General features: G+C 34.6%; 1 protein-coding gene across 3 annotated transcripts in view; it reads right to left on the minus strand.

Moving 5' to 3' along the window:
• The window catches only part of LOC142336171 (solute carrier organic anion transporter family member 4A1-like), an 81,364-nt gene extending 59,489 nt beyond the window's left edge, over nucleotides 1-21,875 (minus strand). For all 3 annotated transcript variants that reach the window (XM_075384791.1, XM_075384790.1, XM_075384792.1), the window contains exons 1-5: nucleotides 21,710-21,875; nucleotides 14,210-14,369; nucleotides 7,152-7,513; nucleotides 2,539-2,692; nucleotides 3-129 (exon numbers count right to left, since the gene is read on the minus strand). In XM_075384791.1, coding sequence (XP_075240906.1) covers nucleotides 3-129; nucleotides 2,539-2,692; nucleotides 7,152-7,513; nucleotides 14,210-14,334 — 768 coding nt within the window. In that variant the 5' untranslated portion in view covers nucleotides 14,335-14,369; nucleotides 21,710-21,875. The remainder of the gene's footprint in view (nucleotides 1-2; nucleotides 130-2,538; nucleotides 2,693-7,151; nucleotides 7,514-14,209; nucleotides 14,370-21,709) is intronic.
• Between the last annotated feature and the right edge of the window lie 3,790 nt (nucleotides 21,876-25,665).

Below are 25,665 nucleotides of genomic sequence, written 5' to 3' on the forward strand. Positions count from 1 at the left end.
ACCTTTGGATCATCGGAGCAATACTGGAGTTCGTCATCCGTGAGCCATGTGTATGGATCTCTGAATGCCTCTGGCAGGAAGAAGACAAAGCAGCCGGCAGCTATCAGAAGAGCACCTCCTCCTAAGTACCTAAACATACCCAACCACTGTTATATATATATATATATATATATATATATATATATATATATATATATATATACACATATATATATATATATATATATACTTAGCATAAGTTAGAGCATATATTGTGAATATAATTTTTTCACTTGTGTTTTAAGCATTTCAGTTGGCAAGTAAAAAATTTAAAAGTTTATAATTTTGATAAATAAAAGTTCAGAAATGTTTCAAAAAACAAATCAGAGAATCCTTTCTATATTTCTCAGCATGTGAATAGCAGTATGTAATTTGTCCGTAAGGTCAAAGTGACATAGATTGTGTAGGAATGGAAAGTTAAACTTAAGCTTTTTTCGGAAAAGATCCAAATTAATACTGACCTTGAATTATTCCCAACACAAAAGCGAATTCTAAATTTGAAACTGTACAAAGATAATAATGGTAAAGAAATTTAAACTGATGAGAATAAGTAAATATTGATTCTGATAAAGATTATATCATGGATTGAACACCAAAATTCTCACCCACGTAATATTGGATTAGAAACCCAAATTAGGGGCCTAAGTTATCAAAGTCATGAATGATCTTCTGAAAACTTTTCCCAAAAAGGTATTTTTCTCACAAAGATTCGGAACATTTGGTAAAAATTGGACTAAACAATCATAACCAAACATAGATTAGCAGTATATATACGGCTCAATTTTAGCCAATTTTTGTAACCAAAATCAGTCTGAAAATAGTTATATTGTCGTGATAATCGAAATTTCGGAGTGAGTTAACAGATCTCTGTCGTGGTACTGAACTTGTAACAATTGTTGAAACTAGTATACCCTGGTAATTATACTTTTCGTTAATTTAACTTAGCAAATTTTCAACTACTTTCTCTTTTTGGACCTTTTCTTATAAATTAGTAGAGTTTAAACTGGTATCTAGTAGATATTTGTTAAACACTTTGATACGTGGCACTCATAGGCATTTGTAACTAGTTGTTTTGAAGGAACCATAGTCTTGTAATAATTAGGACTGGGTAAAACTTAATCGTTTCTTTCGGTTTTCTGTTAATCAAAAGCGTACTTGTACAACTTTAGTAACTTCACAATACATCTCTAAGGATCTGAAATCATACTCAACCTAGCTTCAATTTATTGGATTTAAATTAGTTTGGTGACTAGTAAAGTAGTGATCAACCAATCAATAATTAGGTTAAGTTAGGTTAACGGACTGGAGGACAGCACCGAGTCCAGGACAACATCAAGACGATTGATTTCTCAGAGTATTAATCGGCCAAGCTCCTTCCAGGAGACCGCATAGTGAAGCCACTCTGAGGGTAGGCCTGCCTGCTCGTAGAAGATTTGGCAAGTTAAGTTAACCCATGTAGTATGGAATGGTGAACCAAGTAGACAATTAAAAAGGTCTGCAGTAACCTGAAGTACCTGATGGGCAATGTCTTAACGTTCTATCAAGTTGGTTAATACTCGTCTGGTTGGGTTGTGGAGTGAACACCGACGAGCTCTTCACGTCATCTACTATTTATTTTAAGTATATTGGTTGATCGATTAATTAGAAACTGAATTGAGGACCTGGTATAATTCTCAATCTTAGAGTCACCAATTTATTTCATTTTGTAAAGCATTTCTTAGAAGCTAAAATATCATATAACATTGAAAGGCATTACCAACATATTTTCATAACATTATTATTAGCAATTGACTACAGTTCTATAGCGCCTGAAAATACTTTCTTTAGGACTTGAACGGAGGGCCTGGTATAACCCTTCAGTCTAGTTAAGAGTAGTAGGTTTTGTGAAGTTACTATCCAGTCCAGTAGTTTTCTCTAAGATAGATTCTAGGAACAATTGTGGAATTGTGAATAGGGTAAAACCTCCACCGTAAATATTCAGATTCTTTAGATTGCCGAAAAACTATAGCTGTTTGAGGACTTAAGACCAGTTCTTGTAAAATTGTAGCATAATAAGCTTGTAGCAGGTAGGAATTCAATACTGGTCCCTTTTCTCATCCCCCCCCCCCCTGTTTAGACATTATTCTAAACAATTACTTCATAAAAAATTTATTCAGAGTCAAAATTTTGATTGAGCACCATTGCAGTCACATCCTGCAAGTAATGGTTAAGTGACTCTGCTTGAAGTCACTGAGAACTTCTGGCGTTTATCGAGAACGGCAAAGCGGTTCGAGATATTAAGTCAAAATTTCGAAGTGACTTCTGCAGAGTCACTTAACCATGCTTAAAACACGAAACGTTCACGTATTAAAATGACGAAAGTCAACGAAATTCAACTTCTGGCTAAGTAGCAACTTCTGGCTAAGTAGCAACTTCTGGCACTGCAGACTTTCGGCATTTTAAAATGTGCACGTGAGTGTTTTAATTATTATTATCTTTGACGGATTGCTACATACAGACCTAGGTTTTCGTCCAGCCTGTCCGAAGTATGTGACAGGAATGACGGCGACTAAACTGGCAGCATCGTAGGTGCTGATTATGAGCCCACTCTCTGTGGAACTCAGTCCAAACACCTTCTCTATTGTGGACAGGGATGTGTTCAGGAATCCACTCACTGAAATCATTTCACTTCACTGTAAAATTGGTACTGAATTTGAATTATCTAGCAAACTCGCATTACAGGTTCAGAGGATGGTCAAGTCAGATATTGCGCTGGATCTTTACTGCTCATCAAAGGTTCGATTATGTGTCCGCGTATTGCTTAGAAAAGATCTCGACCAAAATTCATTATGCTGAAAGATCTGTCATCCTTGTCTGGCAGAGCTTAGTGCAAGTTGTCAACATAGTCGGAAGATTGCCGGAAAAAAGCCGCCATTGACGTTCATTGGGATTGAAACAGAAAGAAAAAAGAAGAGATAGAGTTTTTCCTTAGTTTCAAAAATTGTTCTAATTCAGTGTGCAGTTTCAGTTAGATTCTAAAACTGTACTTACTTCAGCTGCTAAACTGAAGGGTATTAAGCTTAATACTAATATCATCTAGCAAGCGCTCTAATGAATTTTGATAACCTAATTCAAAAAGACTTAATGACCGGGCTTTAACGGTTTATCCCGTTTCTTTTGATTTTGCTCTTTTGACATTGACTGTATTCACTAAATTACGTATATCAATGCTCAAAAGAATTTAAAATCCATTCAGTTGAAACAGTGAGTGAAGTAAGGCAGAAGTTAAAATCGTGACTTATGTAAAATGAAAAACGTGATCAAAATGTGAAGCGAATTTAAAAAACATCACAGGACAAGTCCTGACGTACAATTCAAAGAATTTTCAATGACTAAACAGAAAAAACTAGACCTAGAATGGACTATGAATTAATTGAGAAAATAATGTTTAAAAAGATCAGATAAAAAAAAAAGAAAAAAACAGTACATCAATGTCAAAATGCAGCATGTGAACACAAAAAACCACTAGCGAGAAATGAAAATTTAATTCAAACAAAAAACTAGGCCTAGAATAGCTGTGAATGGATTGGAAAAACCATTTAGAAAAGAATCCGATTCGAAAAATCGAAAAAACTGTAAAAATCAGTGAAATTGCCGCATGTGAACAAAAAACCACTACCGAGAAACCGAATTTTTGTTCAAACACCGTTTTTTCACTCTACTTTAAAATTAGAGCGAAAAAAATTCACGCCGCAAGACCACTCGCTTTTTCGCTCCATTTCCTGTTTCGGCGTGACCAAAATCACTACTCCAACTTGACTTCAAAAATCATGAAAATGTGTGAACAGATCTTAAAAAAAAGACAGCGCCCCAATACAATTCAAATTCTTTGAATTGTAAAAAAAATAGCGGGACAAGTCCTGGCGCAAAGAGTTTTCATTGAAAAAACAAAAAAAACTACACTTAGAACGGATTATGAGTGAATTGGGAAATCACTTCTAAAAAAATAAGATAAATCATTTAAAAAAAACAGAAAATCAATGTCAAAAGGCCGCATATGAACAAAAACTCTTCCCGAGAAACGGAAATTTGGTTCATACAAAAAACTAGGCCTGGAAAAAACTATGAATGGATTGGAAAAATCATTAAAAAAATACAAAAAATCGAAAAAACAGTAAAAAACCAAAGTGAAATTACCGCATGTGAACAAAGAAACCACTATCGCGAAAGCAACACTGAACTATTGATTTATCGACCAATCAGTTTTTTGACCGATTATGAACATAGCCAGAAAAATGCCGGAAATAGCCACCATTGAGGTTTTTGAGGCCCATCGGGATTGAAACAAAAAAGGAACAATAACTTAAAAATAGACCGGCTTTTTTAAGAGTCAAAAAGTGTTCTAATTTGGTGAGAACTTTATGTTAGATTGCGCAACTATACCTTTATTCCGCTTCATGCCAATGACAGCTACAAATTGCTCTAATGAACTCCTGTAATAACTTTATACACTAATACTAAATGACCGCATTTATCCAGTTTCCTTTGATGCTGCCATCGACTGCTTTCACTCTAATTCGTAAATTAATTGGAAAAAAATCTACAATAAGCTCACTACTAATGCCAGTTAGCAGTATATTCTATAGAACGTTGATGACTTAATGTATTTAAACATTAAATCTTACTGACGGGCTTTATTGCCTTATCTCGTTTCTTTTGATATTGCCGTTTGACCTTAACCGTATTTGCCGAATAAATTCTAAATTCAGTTGAATTGAAACAATGATTGAGGCAAGTCAAAAATCAAACTTTAAAGTAGTAACTTTTGACAATTGAAAGACGTGATCAAACGAACATAGCCGACAGGCCGCCGGGAAAACACCGCGAGAGACTTGATTATTAGAAATGACAAAAGCAACGACGAACATAGATGAACTGACCACTTGCCATTTGTAGGAGTTCTACTGGTTAGATTGCGGTTGTAATTGTTATATAAAAATGTACGAGACAGCAATGCAAGAATAAACGTGTGTTAAAATTAGATGTTTGAGATAAACAAAAACAAAACTTCTAATCTTCATAATAAGGAGACTTAAGTCTTTGCCACAGTGTAAATATGCTCTACTGATCTTCAGTTAATGAATGCTCTTAGTCTTTAAAACCATTAAGTGAGCGTAGATGCCATTTTTTAGGGGACGGAAGTCGAAAACTTCACAAAATTAGTCTAGATACGCTGACGCCAAAGAGAGTAGCGAACGACTTCATGTACATAAATTAAACTGCGAAGCAGTAGAAGTCACTGCAAAAAAAAGAAATCAAATGGCCGCACGGATGCAGACGACGAAACAAAAAAAAGACGAGATCAAAAGTAACTTTGTTATCACTTTGCGGCTATTAATCAAACCAAATAAGGAGTAGCAGGACAAGTCTTGATTTACACTCTAATTGAACAAAATTAGCACAATAAAGTTAAATTCAATATTTTTTGAACAAAATAAAACGTTGATAATCATTACGGCACATGTCGTTAAATGTAGGGAAATAAACAAAATAAATTTCAAAGCAATTAAAAAGTAGTGCTTTTTCAAAACAATCAAGAATTAGTGTTCGAAAAAATATTTCAATTATGTCATAAAGCAATGACGCATGCTTAAAATTTGTCCACCATACAACTGTTTTGATCAAAATCATTGGGAGACAATGTAAAACAGAGACAAAAAGTAAATTTGGCAAAATTTAAGTCATTAGGAACCTTAATGGCCTCAAATAAGAAGAAAACATAACTACGTACTAACATCTTCAATCCACAGCATATCCAAATCAAACGAAAACCAAAACCAGCCTCAGCTAATTACGATTATCAGATTATGCAGCTCAGATTTTGCGAGAGAAAGTCAAAAGAACACAAAAACGGTAACAAAAATTTGAAGCCGATAAACTTAACAAAATCATGACGAAATGAAGGGCCATTGAGAATTGTTCGCAATGAGACTGGGCATCAGCACCACAAAAAAACCAACAGAACTCAAAAGTCTATTGAACAAGAAAATCTCTTTTGGTAGCAACTATTGTCAAAGTCATAGGAAACAGTTAGCTACGAATCTGAAACATTAATTAGATTTGAGAATACCTTACTCATTGTTGATCTATTAGAGCTGTCTTTAACAAAACTCATTGATAACACAACAGCAATTTTAAATCCAACTGACTTGCTGGGTGAAGGTACGCGGAGCGGATGGGGCGAGTGTTCGGTGTTACAGACCGCAATAAAGTGGTGTCTGTGTGTGTGTGTGTGCGTTTGTGTGTATGTATGTGTGTGCGTGTGTGTGTGTGTGGTAACTTTCTGACCACAAATCGTTTCAAAGTTTTAAAAAACATTAGTTGCCGATTGAAGAATTCAGGTTATTGCAAATAGTCACAATTAAATCACATGCGTTACATTTCAACAGCACCCAAAAAAAGACAGAAGAAAACAGAAGCCACATGTGAACAAAAATTCTCTTTCAAAAACCGAAAATTTGTTCAAATGCCAATTCCAAATTCACTTTAACAGTATTTTGGAAAAATGCTTTGCAAAATCAAATGGTTTTTGGCTCAATTTACCACCCCAATGTAACTAAAATCACCATTCTAATTTGACTTCTCCTTGACTTCAAAAAATGTGAAATAATATGTAGGTGACTCTGCTTGAAGTCACTGAGATTGTCGAGAGTTTACCATGAACCGCAAAGCCGTTTGAGGTATTAAGTCAGAATTTCAATGTAACTTCTGTAGAGTCACGTCACGTAGCCCTGCTTAATAAAACACGAAATGCACACGTTTTAAAATAACCAAACTCAACGGAAGGCAACTTCTGGCTAAGTAACAACTTCTGGCATTTTAATTTCTGGCGCAGCAGACTTTCGGCATTTTAAAATGTGCACGTGAGTCTTTTAACTGATATTCAGAAGCCAGGGCTCTAATACAATCTAAATCCTTTGGATTATAAAAATAACGCCAGAATAAGAGCGCCGGGGGTTATTAATAAAACTGTCGTCTAATTTTTCTCATTTTTCTTTGTCATCATCTTAAGCACATAATCAACCCCTCGACAAGTCTTTATAATAGCGATGTAAATTTGAACAAAAATTCACCTAATTTGGCCTGTACTGCAACTAGAAGACATATGAACACGAGCATTGCAACTGGGCTATTGAACCTCTGCAGGAATTTTGGCCGAAACCTAAAGCAGCCGAAACTCTCATTTCTCAATTCTTCGGGCGTTTTCCCCTCGTCTTTATTTCGGCTAGCTGGCCGCGTGCTTTCAGCAGAACCACTATATGTGTTACTGGAGGTCAAGGGTTCAACTTTGGTTCCCGACAACAGTGACGTCAGAGCTGAGGGTCTGGAGGTATCGCTTTGGTCTGAGATCTTCTCCCTGGATTGTTGCTTGGAGTCATTAGATTCTTCTATTGATGGCAAACGAGGGTGATTTCCCAGAGATTGACGGCTCCATCTGAATCAAAAAATATCAGTCGAAAACATTGATTTTTCTGGGCTTCTTAAAGCTATCACAAAACATCGTCTATCTCATAATTGAATTTCCAGCGATTTCAAATGCTTTTAAGCTGCATCTAGGTAAATTATCGAGGGTACTTATTGTGGGTATCACACGCTGCTCATGCAAATTAGTTCAACCACAAACGATACTAATTAGCATAAATGCAAAAAATGATTATCCTGATTGTTATGAGGTGAGTTTGTTTGTTTGGCAAGATCATGCAAAATTTTATGAAAAAAATTGTTCCACGGTTGAAAGATGCCATAACTTGACAAGAAGCTCTACTTGTATGTCGTATACTCGGCCTTAAGGAACAAGAGAAAATGGGAACAAGGGTCATAAGAGTTACCCAAGGTCGAGACCATAAGAGGTGTAATAGTTAGCACACTGGGTTGCAAGTATCAGATGCTAGTTCGAAACCGGTTCGGGTGCGTTTTCAGAGTAGTTACTCCAGCTTAGACCCCTAGGAAAAGTTTGTTTTAGACCAGAATTCAGTCAAATGCACTATATACCGAATATAAAAGGCCACGCAATTAATGAATACAATAATTGTCTAACCAGTAGAATCAATTGTAAACATTATTAGTGAAATAAATTTTTTAACAATGATGAAACCCAAAAATTTTGGATTACAGTAAAGTTTTTTGCAACTGTGGCTATATGAAGATTCGCAGAGCTTCACTGTGCGTCCACAAAACAGTGGCTCAAATTGTACAACTTCCACTAAATTCCCTACCAGAGTTAATTAATGAATTTTACCTCATAAACATTTTCAATATCGAGAAAATTACCAAACTCCGATGTGAAGCCGAGAGTTTGAATAACTTCGAGAGAGCGATGGCAACATCGCGGTGGTAATGTTTTTAATCGAACCTTGCTGTGATTACGACACTTATGACAGTTGCATAACTTACAGTTGAATACTGTGCCGCTGATTAGACTAAATTTTCCCCCACTCTTTTCTCGCCGCTCTTTATACATCAACAGAAAGAGAAAAGTGGATAGAAAAAAAGTTGCGAGTGTGGCGGAAAAAGATAGTCTAACCTGACCCTAAAGCCGAGTTTCACCGTTCTTTCATGTTTTTATAGTAATAGTTGAACTCTAACAAGTAATTTTATTTGTATGTTAAGCAACTGTTATTAGCGCAACAAGAAGCAAGTAAAATATTTAGTAGGCCAGTATCCTGTTCAAATTCCATCAAGCGATAAAATTGTTAAAAAACTGCAACGGAAAAATGGCGTTTCATTTTCAGCAAACATAGTAAGAAATAGTTTAGCAGAAAACCCTCAGCCTGAGAATATCGTATCAATGAATTTCAAACCAAAAACGAGGAGAGCAATTCTTTTAAAAACAAACCAATAAAAAGTTTGAAAGATTTACTGGAAATATCGATACCCTTGCAGACGTATCATATTAAGTCTTGCTGATTGAATTTTGAATGAAAGGAACCGCAAAACTTGCAGGTCGTATAAAGAGCCATTCGGAAACTGTAATTATTCCGAAATGCTCTTTATTCGAATGTTTTCGAGGAAGCCTTATGGAATAAGAGGAAATAGAAAAAAGGGTCATAAGAGTTACCCAAGGTCGAGACAATAAGAGGTGTAATGATTAGCAGACAAGGTTGCAATTATCAGATGCTAGTACAAAACAGTTTATGGTACGTTTTCAAAGCAGTTACTCAGGCTTATAGCACTGAAAAATTTGTTTTAGACCAGATATCAGTCAAATGCACGCAAAAAAACTTTCAACTAAATTACACTATATACCGAATTTAAAAGCCCATGCAATTAATGAACACAAACATAACCTACTAACGTCCGGCGAAGTGCTCTCAAACAACCGCCGACAGGATGGCTGCATCAGTAGCTAACCACGGTTTAATGAGACTAGCTTTAGCTTGATTTGACTCGGCAACTTGAGTTTTCTAGCCTCGTTAGTAGATAAATCAAATAAAACTGATATTTTCAAAATTTGCAAAATACTGCAAAATTATTAAAAAAAGGCTCTAGATTTCGCAGTGAAAAGTGAAAAAGTTCAAAACTATTTCCTTGTCTGTGGAGTACTGTCAGGTAACCCATCTGCAAGACTTGGAAAACTTCGTTGGCCAGTATCGATAGTTAAAATCTTTTTCATAAAAATTTTGAAAAGAATAGAAAATTTTAACGAAATCTTGCTAAAATACAAGATATTAAAATCTTCAAATCAATTACATGCTCTCAAAAGACTACCTAGTACCACAATTTCAGGCTTTAATTAGTTCCGCTGGCTCATAAAGATTCATAAACTTGGAACATGATAATAAGTTTCCGAAGGTTTGAAAAATAAATTTTTTTCAAAAAATTGCTAAAGCTGGAGCCATTAAAAAAAGGATAACCATTTCATAAACTCTAGAACCTATCCAACAACTTATCATCAAAAACTTTGGAGCAACCTATAATCAAACCCTTGAGGGGGTTATGTGGCTCTTGAGGCTGGAGAAACCTAAAAATTGACAAAAATTTTTGAAAGAAAAATTGAAAATTGCAAGTTGCATAAAAAACTGATAAAAATTGTAACAAAAAAAGTTGAAAACTAATCCATGGGCGAGAAATATTTTTCGGTAACTTATTGTCAAACCCAAACGGAGATTTTTTGTTAGGCTGAAAAACCTGAATCATGAAAATAAATGTCAAAAATATTGAAAAAAAAATGCAAGTTTCGAAAAAAAATGCTGAAATTTGTGGTGTTGAAATCTTGAAAAACATTTCATTACATTTAGAAACCATACGGTAACATATTGTCAAACCCTAGAGGAGGTTCTTGGCTCTTGAAGCCGGAAAAACCTGAAAACCGACGAAAATTTATGAAGAACTTGAAAAAAATGCAAGTTTTTTTAAACAAAAATCGCTAAAATTTGTCATATTAAAAAATTGAAAGCTATTCCATGGCAAAAAAAATTCTTTCCGTAACTGTAATCAAAGCCCTAAGGACGTTTTCTGGCCCCTGCATCTGGAAAGACGTGAATAATGTGAAAAAAAACGCCAAAAAATTGAAAAAATTTGCACGCTTGTCAAAAAAAATCCTAAAATTCGTGATGCTAAAATATTCAAACCATTCCACTACCACTAGAAACTAGACAATAATTGAAGATAAAAAATCCTAGAGGAGGTTCCTTAACACTTAAAACTTAAAAAACGACAAAAAATTCAAAAAACTTGAAAAAAATGCTAGTTTTGTCAAAAATTTGTCATATTAAAAAATTGAAAGCTACTCCCTATTCAACTAAATTACACTATATCCCGATTTTAAAAGGCCACGCAATTAATGAACACAAACATAACCTAATAACGTCCGGAGAAGTGCTCTCAAACAACCGCCGACAAGTTGGCTGCATCAGTAGCTAACCACGGATTATTGAGACTAGCTTTAGCTTGATTTGACTCGGCAACTTGAGTTTTCTAGCCTTGTTAGTAGATAAATCAATTAAAACTGATATTTTCAAAATTTGCAAAATACTGCAAACTTATTAAAAAAGGCTCTAGATTTCGCAAGGAAAAGTGAAAAAGTTCAAAACTATTTCTTTGTCTGTGAAGTACTGTCAGGTAACCCATCTGCAAGACTTGGAAAGCTTCGTTGGCCAGTATCGATAGTTAAAATCTTTTTCATAAAAATTTTGAAAAGAATAGAAAATTTTAACAAAATCTTGCTAAAATTCAAGATATTAAAATCTTCAAAACAATTACATGCTCTCAAAGGACTGCCTAGTATCCCTATTTCAGTCTTTTATTAGTTCCACTGGCTCATAAAGATGCATAAACTTGGAACTTGATAATAAGTTTCCGAAGGTTCGAAAAATTAATTTTTTTCAAAAAATTGCTAAAGCTAGAGTCATTAAAAAATGGATAACAATTTCATAAACTCTAGAACCTATCCAACAACTTATCTTCAAAAACTTTGGAGAAACCTACAATCAAACCCTTGAGGGGGTTATGTGGCTCTTGAGGCTGGAGAAACCTAAAAATTGACAAAAATTTTTAAAAGAAAAATTGAAAATTGCAAGTTGCACAAAAAACTGATAAAAATTGTAACAAAAAAGTTGAAAACTAATCCATGGGCAAGAAATTTTTTCCGCTAACTTATTGTCAAACCCAAACGGAGATTTTCTGTTAGGCTGAAAAACCTGAATAATGAAAATAAATGTCAAAAAAATTGAAAAAAAAATGCAAGTTTCGAAAAAAATGCTAAAATTTGTGGCGTTGAAATCTTGAAAAACATTCCATTACATTTAGCAACCATACAGTAACATATTGTCAAACCTTAGAGGAGGTTATTGGCTCTTGAAGCCGGAGAAACCTAAAAACCGACGAAAATTTATAAAGAACTTGAAAAAAATGCAAGTCTTTTTTAAAAAAAATCGCTAAAATTTCTCACATTTAAAAGATGAAAGCTATTCCATTGCAAAAAAAAATTCTTTCCGTAACTGTAATCAAAACCCTAAGGACATTTTCTGGCCCCTGCCTCTGGAAAGACTTGAATAATGTGAAAAAAATGCCAAAAAATTACAAAATTTTGTAAAAAAAAATCCTAAAATTCGTGATGTTAAAATATTCAAACCATTCCACTACCCTTAGAAACTAGACAATAACCGTTGATAAAAAATCCTAGAGGAGGTTCCTTAACACTTAGGACTTAAAAAATGACAAAAAAATTCAAAAAACTTGAAAAAAATGCTAGTTTTGTCGAAAATTTGTCATATTAAAAAATTGAAAGCTATTCCATGACATATAAACTTTTTCAGTAACTTTTTATCATGCCCCTAAGGAGGTTTTCCGGTCCCTTTGTCTGGAAAGGCGTGAAAAATGAAAAACAAATGTCAGGAAATTAAAAAAATTTTGCACGTTTTGTCAAAAAAAATGCTAAACTTCGTGATGTTAAATTGTTCAAACCATTCCACTACCACTAGAAACTAGGCAAAAACCAATTATAAAAAACCCTCGAGAGGAGGTTCCTTAAAACTTAGAACCTAATAAATGAAATAAAAGTTCAAAAAGCTTGAAAAAAACTGTAAAAATTAGTGAAAACTGTGAAATTGCGTCAACAGAGGGGGTGCCTTTAGCCTCAAAGTACCGCCCTTCCACCATAACTATAAATCTCCAAACCAGTTTGATCTGAAACAGAGCTGAAAGGCTCCATGAGCACTCAATACCGACTGGACACTACCTGTTTATTCCGTTTTCGAGGACGAAAAGGCAAAAGCGTCAGACAAAAAATCGGTCAAGCGAAAAATTGCATTAAAAAAAGACCTACAGGACTAATTTAATTGCAACAAACTTCGTTTGAGAGCAATTAATAATTTTCTAACCAGTAGGATCATTGTAAACCTTATTAGTGAAAAAAATTAACAATGATGGAACCCAAGATTTTTGGATTACAGTAAAGTTTTTCTCAGCTGTGGCTATATGAAAATTCGCAGAACTTCATTGTGTGTCCACAAAATAGTGGCTTAAATTGTACAGCTTCTACTAAAGTCCCTACTAGAGTTGAATAATGAGTATTACCCCATAAATGGTTTCAACATCGAGAAAACTACAAAACTCACATGTGAAGCCGAGAGGTTGAATAGCTTAGAGAGAGCGCCTCTCTTTTCTTGCCTCTCTTTATATACCAACAGAAACACAAAAGTGGATAGAAAAAAAGTTGCGACGGTGGCGGAAAAAGATAGTCTAACCTGACCCTAAAGCCGAGTTTCACCGTTCTTTCATGTTTTTATAGTAATCGTAGAACTCTAACAAGTAATTTTATTCGTATGTTAAGCAACTGCTATTAGCTCAACGAGAAGCGAGTAAAATTTTTAGTGGGCCAGTATCCTGTTCAAATTCCAGCAAGCGATAAAATTGTTAGAGAACTGCAACGGAAAAATGGCGTTTCATTTTCAGCAAACACAGTAAGAAATAGTTTAGCAGAAAACCCTCAGCCTGAGATCATCGTATCAATGAAATTCAAGCCAAAAACTCGGAGAGCAAATCTTTTAACGAAAAACCAATAAAAAAATTGAAAGGTGTACCGGAAATATCGATACCCTAGCAGACGTTCCATATTAAGGCTTGTTTATTGACTCTTGAATGAAATGAATGGCAAAACTTGCATATCGTATAAAGAGCAATTCGAAAACTGTAGTGTTTTATGTAGTTTGAGCGGTTTTGAGAGGAGTGGTGTTATTGAAAACAACTATCCAAACTCAAATGATATCAAATCTTACTTCTAAATATCTGAAGATTAAACAGTGATGGATTAAATTGCTCTCGTTTTGAAAAGTATTTTTAAATGTGAGTTTTGCACATTTTCAAGTACGTTGATTAGGTGTAAAATGTAGCCCGCCTGCATTTTTTGCTCTGATATATTTGTTCTTCTGAGACAGGCGTCGATCTTTCAAAGCGCGTCTTTTTACAACTGCTGTCAAAAAAGGACAGTTGCTAATCTTTTAAGAACCTGTATTAGGAACGCTTATCTTTCCAAGATGAAACTTTCTAATTTTTACAAGATAACTGTTTACTCTGCATTGCAATATAAACGGTATTTGGAAGAATTTGCCTAAAACAATTTGACTTATTGAACCAAATCAATGATACTGATGCGCAGCAGTAGGGGCTAAAAAGAGTCTGTAAAACTTACAGTGAGTCTTGGTTTTTTGTTGTTTTGTCTTGGACAAAAGTTGGTGCGTCGTCTTGTTCGTTAGAAGATGCATCGGTAGACTTCTTTGTGTCCCCAGACACAGAATTGTTTACTATTTCACTCATTTTGGCACCGTTGCGTTCCCGCCACAATCAGAGCCCTTTCAAATTAGGGTCAAATAACAGTGATCGAGTTGAAATTAAGTTGATACAGTGATAGCATGTGAAGTATTTTTTTTTTAAAAAATACATCAAAATCTTGATAATTTAAGAAAAATGTAAGATGTAACTGGGAACAAACACCAAATAAGAGCGTACAATTTTATTGTACATATTCAATGTCAACAGAAAATATTCGTTTAATATTCTCGACCGACTGTATAACTCTGTGAAATATTGTCTGAAAACTGTTTTACAAGTTTTACAAGCGCGTCCAACTTGGTCTTATTGTTTTTCAAAGGAACGGAGTTTGATAACAAAGTGACAGCAGTAAGAAATAAAAAGAGAAGATATTATACAGCACACATTCCCCGCAGATGGAAAACACTGGATGAAATTTTTTGTAGCGGACGATGAAAAAGCAGCAAAAGAATACGAAACTCAATTTGGCAAAAGCGAATCAAAAAGCGAGAGTGATGAAAAATTAATCAAGATCTGCCGATAAATAATTGTACACATAGTCCGTCCGTTACAAGCGGTTGTGCAGGAGTGAAATAAAACGAAGGAAAAGTGAAAAACTGAGGGGGGGGGGGTGTTGTAGGGGAAAATGAATGAAAAATTGGGATTTATTTGCTGAATAAACATCCACACAAAATTGGGGACATTTTTCAAACTCCTTTATTCCCGATGTGTACTATTTTTGGAGAAGTGCTTTTGTGTGTTCTTACACCATCATTATAATTTTAAAAGCATTTGTACGTTTTATAAGGAACGATTTTAAGGAAATAATACGAGCGAGAAATAAAAAGATTTCACATTTAGTGTGTAGTTAGCGCCCTAAATTTTCAGCCGCAAGCTATTTGACACAGTTCGGGGCTGAAAATTAGAACTAGTTATCTTTTACAGAAGGGGAAATTTTAAAATAATGATCAATTTTTGGGACAAGCTGTCCTCGGAGATTTAAAGAAAAGGGAAGAACTTCGATTATCATCGCCAAAATTGGAGAGATAATTGCCGGGGGAAAATGGAATAGAAAATTTACAGGAAAACTGTAACAAAATAACTATTTTATAAACAAAAGTCAATTGATGCGAACTAATAAGGATTGATATAAATAAGGACCACTATAATATTGTTGAAGAAAAAATTTGGGCTGCCCTAATTGAGACCAAATTCTCAAGCAGAAACTTGTAGTTCGAGTAATTTTTACCAAAAAGTAGAAAATAAAACGATAAACAGGTAAACTCAAAAATAAACACAAAAAGAGAAAAATAAATACACGGTCATAAAACTCAGTCTGTATATTAAGAGATATGTGATTAAATACAGCAGAGTCGCTTCAGATGTTTAAACAGTCCTTTTCAAAAGCCACCAAATTTGAGCCGTCACGTTTTGGAAAATGTACCAATGTATATTATTAAAATAAACAGGTGATACGAACACACTAAATTGTGCACTACCAAAACAAGATCAAATTATCAAACCTTTTGCGCAAAAATACAATGAACACTACTAGCGTCAAATGATAACACCCTTAATTTATTCACGTTACAATTGGAACCGCAAACAATTGATACCTTTAATTACAAAAGTTTTCATTAAAATTTAATTTACTTTTATTGTTTTATTTTTCAATTGGGTTGAGAATGTTAACTTGGAGTAAGGGAATTTTTTGGCATGCTTAGCAGGTTGAAACCAAATAAAATGCGCATCTATAATATTTGATCTATTTTGTTTCATTGTGAGGAAGTGTTTAAAATAATCAAAGATAGCATCCAAAAAATTAATGAAGTCGACGAATAGTTAAAAATTTGATAATTGAGAATAGAATGTTTGAAAATTGAAGGCAATAGAGGGGAGTTAGAAAAGAAGACATAGAAAAGGGTCCAATAGTCGTATACTCCGAGCCAATAGGCGCTTTTTTGTCTCAAGTACAATCAAAATATGAATACTTCATTATCAGAAAGGAAATTAAAACAAACAAGGAGGTTCGGTATTGTGCGTTCTAAATCAAGGTAAGACCCACCCCCACCGAAGAAAGTTCTCTTGCAATAGATCGAATCAGGTGTGTACACGCGCTTCCTACTTTTGTTGCCAATTTATAATAACTAATCTAATTTTTTCTCAATACGAATGAACTTTATTCTAAATTTTTGAACTGTCCCACTGTCCCGATTCTTTGCTGAATTATGGCGTGGATACGTAGTAAAGATTGCACAATTTGGACTGCAGTGGTTTTCCAAATAGTTCATGCTTTCCCCCTCTTTGAGTATGGCCCCCTCTTTGATACGCAAGTTTAAAACATACACCGTAAGATCTTATTCAAAAATCTTGAAATTTTGTATATATTCCAATTTGTTACACCAGCATACAATAAACAAAAGATTTTAGAAAGACTGACTAGCTCCAGACCGACTAGCACCGAGAACTTAAAAATATGAAAGAAGGCTGGTTCTGCTATTTCTGATCTCCCCTAGATCTTTTTGAGTGAGTCAAAAGCAAATTAAATCAACCAAACAGTTCCCTTGTCTAGGGTGACCAATGCTTATATGCCTCATTAGAGTTTGCGTGCTTATTTCAGTGCTGTAACTTGTACCAGCGTCCCAACTATTTCCACTTCAATGCGTTTTCAGGATAAAAAAAGCGAACTTTCATGGGTCGTCACTCTCCTTGCGTCGACTGATGGTACATCATCATTAAAAAATGAATCGAGTGAAATAAACAAATACCGCCAGCTGAATGAAGTAAACAAATACCGACAGATGCAATCAAAGTTATAAATGTTAAGCAAAAATCATCAAATTGTAACGGAAGCGTTTTGAAAATGGTCAAAGTGGAAAAAAGCAACAAGTTGCATATCCCAATTATTAAATTAACCTGCTGGGAACAATCACAGAAATTGGATTTATGCTAGAAATTTCCTAATGTGCTCATTAAGTTTATCCGTTGCAACAAAAATTTTGTGGGAATTGGCTTAGTGCTAACCAATTGCCCAGTGAACTACAATTAGCAGCTATTAATATAAACTTTAAAAATAGCTCAAGAAACAGTAACTTTTAATTGCGCAGAGAAGAGTCTCTTTTGAAAAGAGACTCTTCTCTGCGCAATTAAAAGTTACTGTTGTGCGTTTCAGATATACATTTTTAGACACATATTTGTTTCAGAAATAAATTTGTTACAGACAAATAATAACATGACTCCAAATAGGACTTTCAAATGACTTGAATGCAGTTTTCTCTCAATATTGAGGAGCACGCCGGTAGAGCCGAACGGGCGCAGAGCAGACTGTCAAAAAGAGATTTAAGGCTGATCGGTTGATATTAAACTTATTACTTCAGTGGCAATTTTTGCAAAAAATAACTACAAAATAGCGTAACGAATGTCTATCCGTGATTGCAGCCAACCCCAACCCCCTCCCCCGACCGTCAGGGAGGAGTTGCGGCCACGGAGGAGAGGCCGAGTGAACCACAACCCAACCGCACACCATAGATAATAAAGCAAAGACAACTCCATTTCTTACATATGTTGTACTTTAACTTAAACCAATCAGATTATTTGGCCAATCAAGTTTAAGCATTCGACTCTGCACCCGTTCGTCACTATTTCCTAGCTCCTAATTTTGAGTTCTATTCAGACAAACTAAACCAGATCAAAAAAATTCCAAGAACCGATTATTCCGAAGTGGAATTTTTTTATATGCTAAATGTTTTGCCCCAAAAGCCACTGTTACACTTTTCGCAACCACAAATGGCTTGAACACCATATATTTTCACATGACAGTCAGTAACATTTATACATGTGTGTGTCTGCGTTCGCGCGTGTGTCTTTCAGCGTGTGTGCGTGTACGTGTTTGTTGGCGTGTGTGTGTGTATGTGTTTGTATGCTTGTGTGTGCGAGGTGTGTGTGTGTGTGCGTGAGTGGGTGCGCGTATGTGTTTGTATGCCTGTATGCGCGTGTGTGTGCGTGTATGTGTGTATATATTTGTATGCTTGTGTGTGCGTGGTATGTATGTGTGTTTGTGATTTATTCCAGAAACTGAATTTATAGTGTATTTGCAGCAAGTCAACCGAATTCCGATGTTAAAAGATTTTAATATTAATGATTACAAACCTTTACAAATCTGAGCATTGGCATAGTATTTGTTTGTGGTCTGATGACTGCTGATTCCCAGTTAACTGTTTTTCATACCCTTTACTTATCTCAGCAAGAACGTTTTGGTCAAAAACATTGGTAAATGTGGCAGTAGAAGTTGCATTAGTTTTGATTTTAAAAAAAGTTTTCATGTTTTATCTAGGTAATCAAAAACGAAGATGAAATTCATTAAAGAAGCAGAAGCTCCAAGTCACGTATATCCAGTGAAGCCCTTCTTATTTCAAGTTATTACTAGCCGGGTCGTAACACTTTATTCCAGAAATGAAAACTGAAAAGTGAAACAATTTTTTAAAATAATCGTCACCCTTTTTTCGAGTCTATGGCTTATATGGCATATGGGAGAAAACTTTCTAAATTATTCTTTAGTTTATTTTAACAATATCCTTAAATAATGTTTTTTAAGAAATGAAGGAATTAAGTAACATATAGAAGTCACAATGAACTTAGGCAAGTTTATAACCAAACGGCAAAATCAGGATAAACGAATTTATCTAGTTGAGAAAGTTGTAATTATGGCAGGACAAGTCCTGGCATAAAATTAGAGCCAGGAAAAAGAACACGGAAAATGCAATTTTGATTATTTAATTGATTTCGTGGCTACTGAAGTGTATGGGTTACAATTAAAGCAGAAAGCGTTACAAATTGAAGATTTGTCAGAGTTAGAATCTTTTCTGCGCACATTAAGCTAGGGGGTAAAAAATGATAGGAACCTGGTATCACTATTTAAAACCTGCAGTTTTTAAGTAATGAAAAGAAATTACTACTCAGACTGAGCTAAGTACCCTAACGCGTTACCACAAGACAGAATAGTTGAAGCAAAAATTACAATGGAGAGCTGAAGAGCTGGCAAAAACGGCAAACGTGATGTGGCTTTTCCAAAACAGGCGACATTTCACTTATTTCAAAACATGCCAAACTTTATAGCTCTAAAAAAACAAAAGATATAAAAAACACAAAAATGTGTATAAGACTATATTAGGACAAAGAAACAGTAGAATTATACAACTCAATTAATAAATCTCTGCTTTCTTGTTCACGTCATGAGAAAATTGTCTTCGTCAAAACACTGAAATGAACACAAGTTGGTGGTCTATATGCCTGTGAAGTTAAATAAAAAAACTCTCTAAGTTACATAAAAAACATTAATAGCTTTATGCTTTAGCTTTGTTTTAACACTCCGAGAATGAATGTATCATAACTACATGGGCATCAAATTTAAACACCTGAAACCCTCAAAATAATAATAACACATTGGGTAAAACCATAATCTACGTACCAGAAAGGTCAAACGGCAGACGATATTATTTACTAGAGAGAATTTGAGAACTGTTAAAAATATATTTTTTTCAAGCGGAAAGACAAATTGTTCATCAATAGTGAACTAAAAAGTCTTCTAATTATAGGCAAAAATCGTTTACAGGAAAAAAGGCGTTAAAATTGTCAAAAACATGGAGACACGGAACAGCTGAAGTCCGAATTGTTTTAAATTGCTTTAAATAAACAAAGCTGTTAACGACAGGGGGAAAACAGAGCAAAGTGGAGAGAAAGTCAGATCAAAATTTAAAACGTAACATGTGCTGTGTTGAAAAACGTGTCGTTTCTAAGCCGGTAATCTATAATACATAAATCAGATGCGCTAACAACTGCCTCATTTACAAAATGTCATTAATCATGATAATCAGACAAGCCCTCGAAAAGAACTATGAATAGAACTAGAAATGAAAAGGCCAATTTTTTTCCAAAATAATTTTTTTAACAGGTCCACAAAATTATCAGAATCATAAAAAGTTATTGAACAGTTGACGCTAAGCACTAATGGAATTAACTTGTTGCTTTTTAATAAAAGACGTGAAGAAGCCTCATAGTGAAAAGGGACTAACACTAAAAGCAGCAGTCAAAACACGGCAAGTCCACAAAAACTCGGGAAACTCTGATTTCTCTTTTGTCTCAGCAATAATCGTCTGTTCCATGAAGTAAACCGTGCTGCCTCAGTGTGATTACCCGTTCTGCTACTTGATGCGTTTCCTCAGGTTCCTCTTTACCAACAAAATTTTTGACAATTATCATTAAAACACAAATAGGATCTTTTCCGTTTGTTCCCCCGTACGTTATACTCACCCAATAGACAGAGCACGTGTCATTACATAGTAAATCACTATGTATCAATATGGCACGTGCGTCTGGTGGCGCAAATAAAATGCACCCACTAAGCTGAGGGGGGGGTACAAACGGAAAAGATCCGACTGATCTAAAATGATTTTCTCTCTGTTTATCAAGACCTAAACAAGGAAACTGAACTTTGGGTTAACACAGGAGAAGGAATGGTTAAAAACTCAAAAACACCCTAAAACTGGCTAAAAACATGTCGCAACTTTTTTTCTCAAAAGTGGCAATTATTGTCGGAATTTATGTCCTTGACTGTCATTAACAAAACGATTAAATACTTGTTTTTCGAAGATGCCCTCAAAAAGATTAAATTTTGTCCAAAACTTTAGTTATATTTGATAAAATTAGGCGTTTTTTAAATTTCGTTTTTCAAAAATTGCACTGTTAAATTTAATGAGCAGTGTCAAAAGGCACTAGTATTCTAATAGGATGAATGTACAATCGATCGAAATTTATGTTTCCAAAAAAGCAAAATTCCTAAAATTTCCATTTGTATTGAAATTCTAGACGCAGAGAGCTTCCAATTGATTCCACATATGCTAGCCTGGGATGACCTCAAAAACTCCAAAATCGTCTCAACCAATACGGCGCAAGCATAAGAGTTCTCCCATTTTTTTCAAAAAATGTGGGAACAATAATTTATAAGTACAGTAATATTTGATACTAAAATGAAATTTTCCATTGAAATGCGGACGGGAACAGTATTGAAAGTTCAAAGGAGAAATACGTTATACGTTTCACCAAGATTGCGGTTCAATTGACAAGCGCAATGTCTTGAAATATTCAGTGTTTTCTTTTGATTAATGAACAAAAGTTTCTCCTGAATCTCTTCAAGAAATATTGACACGACGCGGAGCAGTGGAACTGTTTCCTCCATTATTTAAAGCTTCAAATTGCTGGTTTAATTTTGCACTCAATTCTCTAGATGCAACCTGAATTGTCATCAGCTGTAACTCGAGGGACCATATTAAACTCTTTATTAGTTCCAATTTTGTGACAGTTATGTGAAAAAGAAGTAACTCACTTTGATCAATTTTCATCTTGTGTTCCCTCCTATACTACTGGCCCTCCTTTGAAAAGAACTCAATTAAATCTTGTAAATATGAGCTATTCAGTGCTTAGTTTTTCTGTTCTAATCGGCACATATCGTTTTTTATAAATTGCAGTTGAAAGGCAATAATCAAATTCAACACAGAGTCAAAAATTGGAGACACGGAACAGCTGAAGTCCGAATTGTTTTAAATTGCTTTAAATCAACAAAGCTGTTAACGACAGGGGGAAAACAGAGCAAAGTGGAGAGAAAGTCAGATCAAAATTTAAAACGTAACATGTGCTGTGTTGAAAAACGTGTCGTTTCTAAGCCGGTAATCTATAATACATAAATCAGATGCGCTAACAACTGACTCATTTACAAAATGTCATTAATCATGATAATCAGACAAGCCCTCGAAAAGAACTATGAATAGAACTAGAAATGAAAAGGCCAATTTTTTTTCAAAATAATTTTTTTAACAGGTCCACAAAATTATCAGAATCATAAAAAGTTATTTGAACAGTTGACGCTAGGCACTAATGGAATTAACTTGTTGCTTTTTAATAAAAGACGTGAAGAAGCCTCATAGTGAAAAGGGACTAACACTAAAAGCAGCAGTCAAAACACGGCAAGTCCACAAAAACTCGGGAAACTCTGATATCTCTTTTTTCTCAGAAATAATCGTCTGCGCCATGAAGTAACCCGTGCTGTCTCAGTGTGATTACCCGTTCTGCTACTTGATGCGTTTCCTCAGGTTCCTCTTTACCAACAAAATTTTTGACAATTATCATTAAAACACAAATCGGATCTTTTCCGTTTGTGCCCCCGTACGTTATACTCACCCAATAGACAGAGCACGTGTCATTACATAGTAAATCATTATGTATCAATATGGCACGTGCGTCTGGTGGCGCAAATAAAATGCACCCACTAAGCTGAGGGGGGAGGTTACAAACGGAAAAGATCAGACTGATCTAAAATGATTTTCTCCCTGTTTATCAAGACCTAAACAAGGAAACTGAACTTTGGGTTAACACAGGAGAAGGAATGGTTAAAAATTCAAAAACACCCTAAAACTGGCTAAAAATATGTCGCAACTTTTTTTCTCAAAAGTGGCAATTATTGTCGGAATTTATGTGCTTGACTGTCATTAACAAAACGATTAAATACTTGTTTTTCGAAGATGCCCTCAAAAAGATTAAATTTTGTCCAAAACTTTAGTTATATTTGATAAAATTAGGCGTTTTTTAAATTTCGTTTTTCAAAAATTGCACTGTTAAATTTAATGAGCAGTGTCAAAAGGCACTAGTATTCTAATAGGATGAATGTACAATCGATCGAAATTTATGTTTCCAAAAAAGCAAAATTCCTAAAATTTCCATTTGTATTGAAATTCTAGACGCAGAGAGCTTCCAATTGATACCACATATGCTAGCCTGGGATGACCTCAAAAACTCAAAAATTGTCTCAACCAATACGGCGCTAGCATAAGAGTTCTCCCATTTTTTTTCAAAAAATGTGGGAACAATAATTTATGAGTACAGTAATATTTGATACTAAAATGAAATTTTCCATTGAAATGCGGACGGGAACAGTATTGAGAGTTCAAAGGAGAAAAACGTTATACGTTTCACCAAGATTGAGGTTCAATTGACAAGCGCAATGTCTTGAAATATTCAGTGTTTTCTTTTGATTAATGAACAAAAGTTTCTCCTGAATCTCTTCAAGAAATATTGACACGACGCGGAGCAGTGGAACTGTTTCCTCCATTATTTAAAGCTTCAAATTGCTGGTTTAATTTTGCACTCAATTCTCTAGATGCAACCTGAATTGTCATCAGCTGTAACTCGAGGGACCATATTAAACTCTTTATTAGTTCCAATTTTGTGACAGTTATGTGAAAAAGAAGTAACTCACTTTGATCAATTTTCATCTTGTGTTCCCTCCTATACTACTGGCCCTCCTTTGAAAAGAACTCAATTAAATCTTGTAAATATGAACTATTCAGTGCTTAGTTTTTCTGTTCTAATCGGCACATATCGTTTTTTATAAATTGCAGTTGAAAGGCAATAATCAAATTCTACACAGAATAATGCGGAAGTGTGCTGGTGATTCTTGAGAATAACGTGTATTAATAATAATCAGACCTAATTAGAACACTGAGTCATTGAGTTATTAATGCCTTGAAACGAGGCTGTTAAGCCGGTGAAAACCTTTAATGAACAGTGTCAAAAAGCACTACTATTCTAATAGGATGAATATACAATCAATCGAAATTTATGTTTCCGATACAATAATGGATAGCATTAGCAGATGAGGGTCTTTCCCATTATAGCATCCCCCACCAGCTTAGTTATATAGGGGGGGGGGGGGGGGGGGGCTATAGTTTCGTGGTGGGGGCTACAATTGGAAAGACCCACAGATGTAATAACAGAACAAATAGATAATTACAGTATTTATTATTGGACCATTACAGAGTTGCCCTAGCCGAGGCCTTCAAATATCGAGCCTTGTTATTCTCGTAAAGAATTTGTTGCTTCTACTTTCTACTTTTGGGTTCAAAGGCGCTTTATAGGCAAGAATTTAAGGCACCCAAATATAAGTGACCAAATTATGTATGCAAATGTTTAATATGACCACATTAACTTTCTGATACTTGGTTGATAAATATTTCAACGAAAGAGGTAATGCGCACGCACATATTTTGTTCCAACCACTGCCAAAAACAGCTAAACGTATATAAAAATAGGAAAATTCAAGTATAAAAGGTAACTGTAACAAGGAGGCTCGATAATTTGCTTTTGCAAAAAAAATGTTCCGATTCTGCTCATCCACATTTTGACGTACTCGTCTACCAAATGAGCAAACATACACTTTCAACAAGGAGGCTCGGTTATGTGCGTCCGCATATAAAGTTCCGACCTCGCTTATCCACATTCTTGGCATAATTGTCTACCAAATGAGGAACAGATCGAAAACCCCAAAAATTTAAGTATTTTTCAAAAAATTGGTGTATGAAAAAAATATCATCTCCAACATAAATCAGTGGAGTAAAAAACCGCATTAGATTGATGAGATCTGCAATTATTAAGAAAGCGAGGGAAGATGAACAACAAATCAAACAACAGCCACAAACTTTAATTTTATACAAATCTTATGTCCATTTTTTGTAAAAAACATAATAACAAAGTCCAGATAGCGTCAGATAAAACCTAAACTGAATAAAATAAAGTCTAGTTTACTAGAAAAGGTATGGACCAATCCATAATAAGGCTCGGATACGATTAGACATAAAAGAACTAAAACAGCAAAGTTAATAAATTCGCTTAAATTTTTAAAAACAATTAAATTCAAAGTAATGAAAAGCATTAGATATCAACTGAAAACATCCAAATCTTTTTTATCACCGATGCCTATGTAGAAGGGCCTTGAGACGTGTCTTTATTCAATTGTTTACGCGGTTACAAAAAGAACAACAAATAGAGACAAAGAAGAAATCAATTGAAACTTGCAAGAAAAGACTATCCAAGCCGTAAAGCCATTTTTTACCCCTCAGAATATGTTCGGCTGCGCTTTCTTTGACTGCCAATTTTGTGTTATGTGTCATCTTATTAATAAGACCAGGTAAAAAGTTGACAAAAAGAGAAAAAGTGGTAAATTTAAGAAATACTCTTGTTTGTTTAATTTATTTGTCCAAAGAAGAACTTGAGACCTGTAATTATTCAGAACATATCTTACTTTTACCAAAAGAACGTCAAACGGAGACAAATATCAAAAAATAAATTACTGTTTTTTTGCGAAAAAACCGTGTCGAGGACAATAAAACAATGACAAATTCTTAGATTTGTTACACCAGCGCCAAGAACGTCATATGTGACATGTAATTAGCGAGACTAGATAACAAAGACACACAAAAAACAAAAAAGCAAAGTTAAAAAGTGTTTTTT

Source organism: Convolutriloba macropyga, chromosome 3 (genome assembly GCF_964194025.1).
Source record: "Convolutriloba macropyga chromosome 3, txConMacr16.3, whole genome shotgun sequence".
Lineage (NCBI taxonomy): Eukaryota > Metazoa > Xenacoelomorpha > Acoela > Convolutidae > Convolutriloba > Convolutriloba macropyga.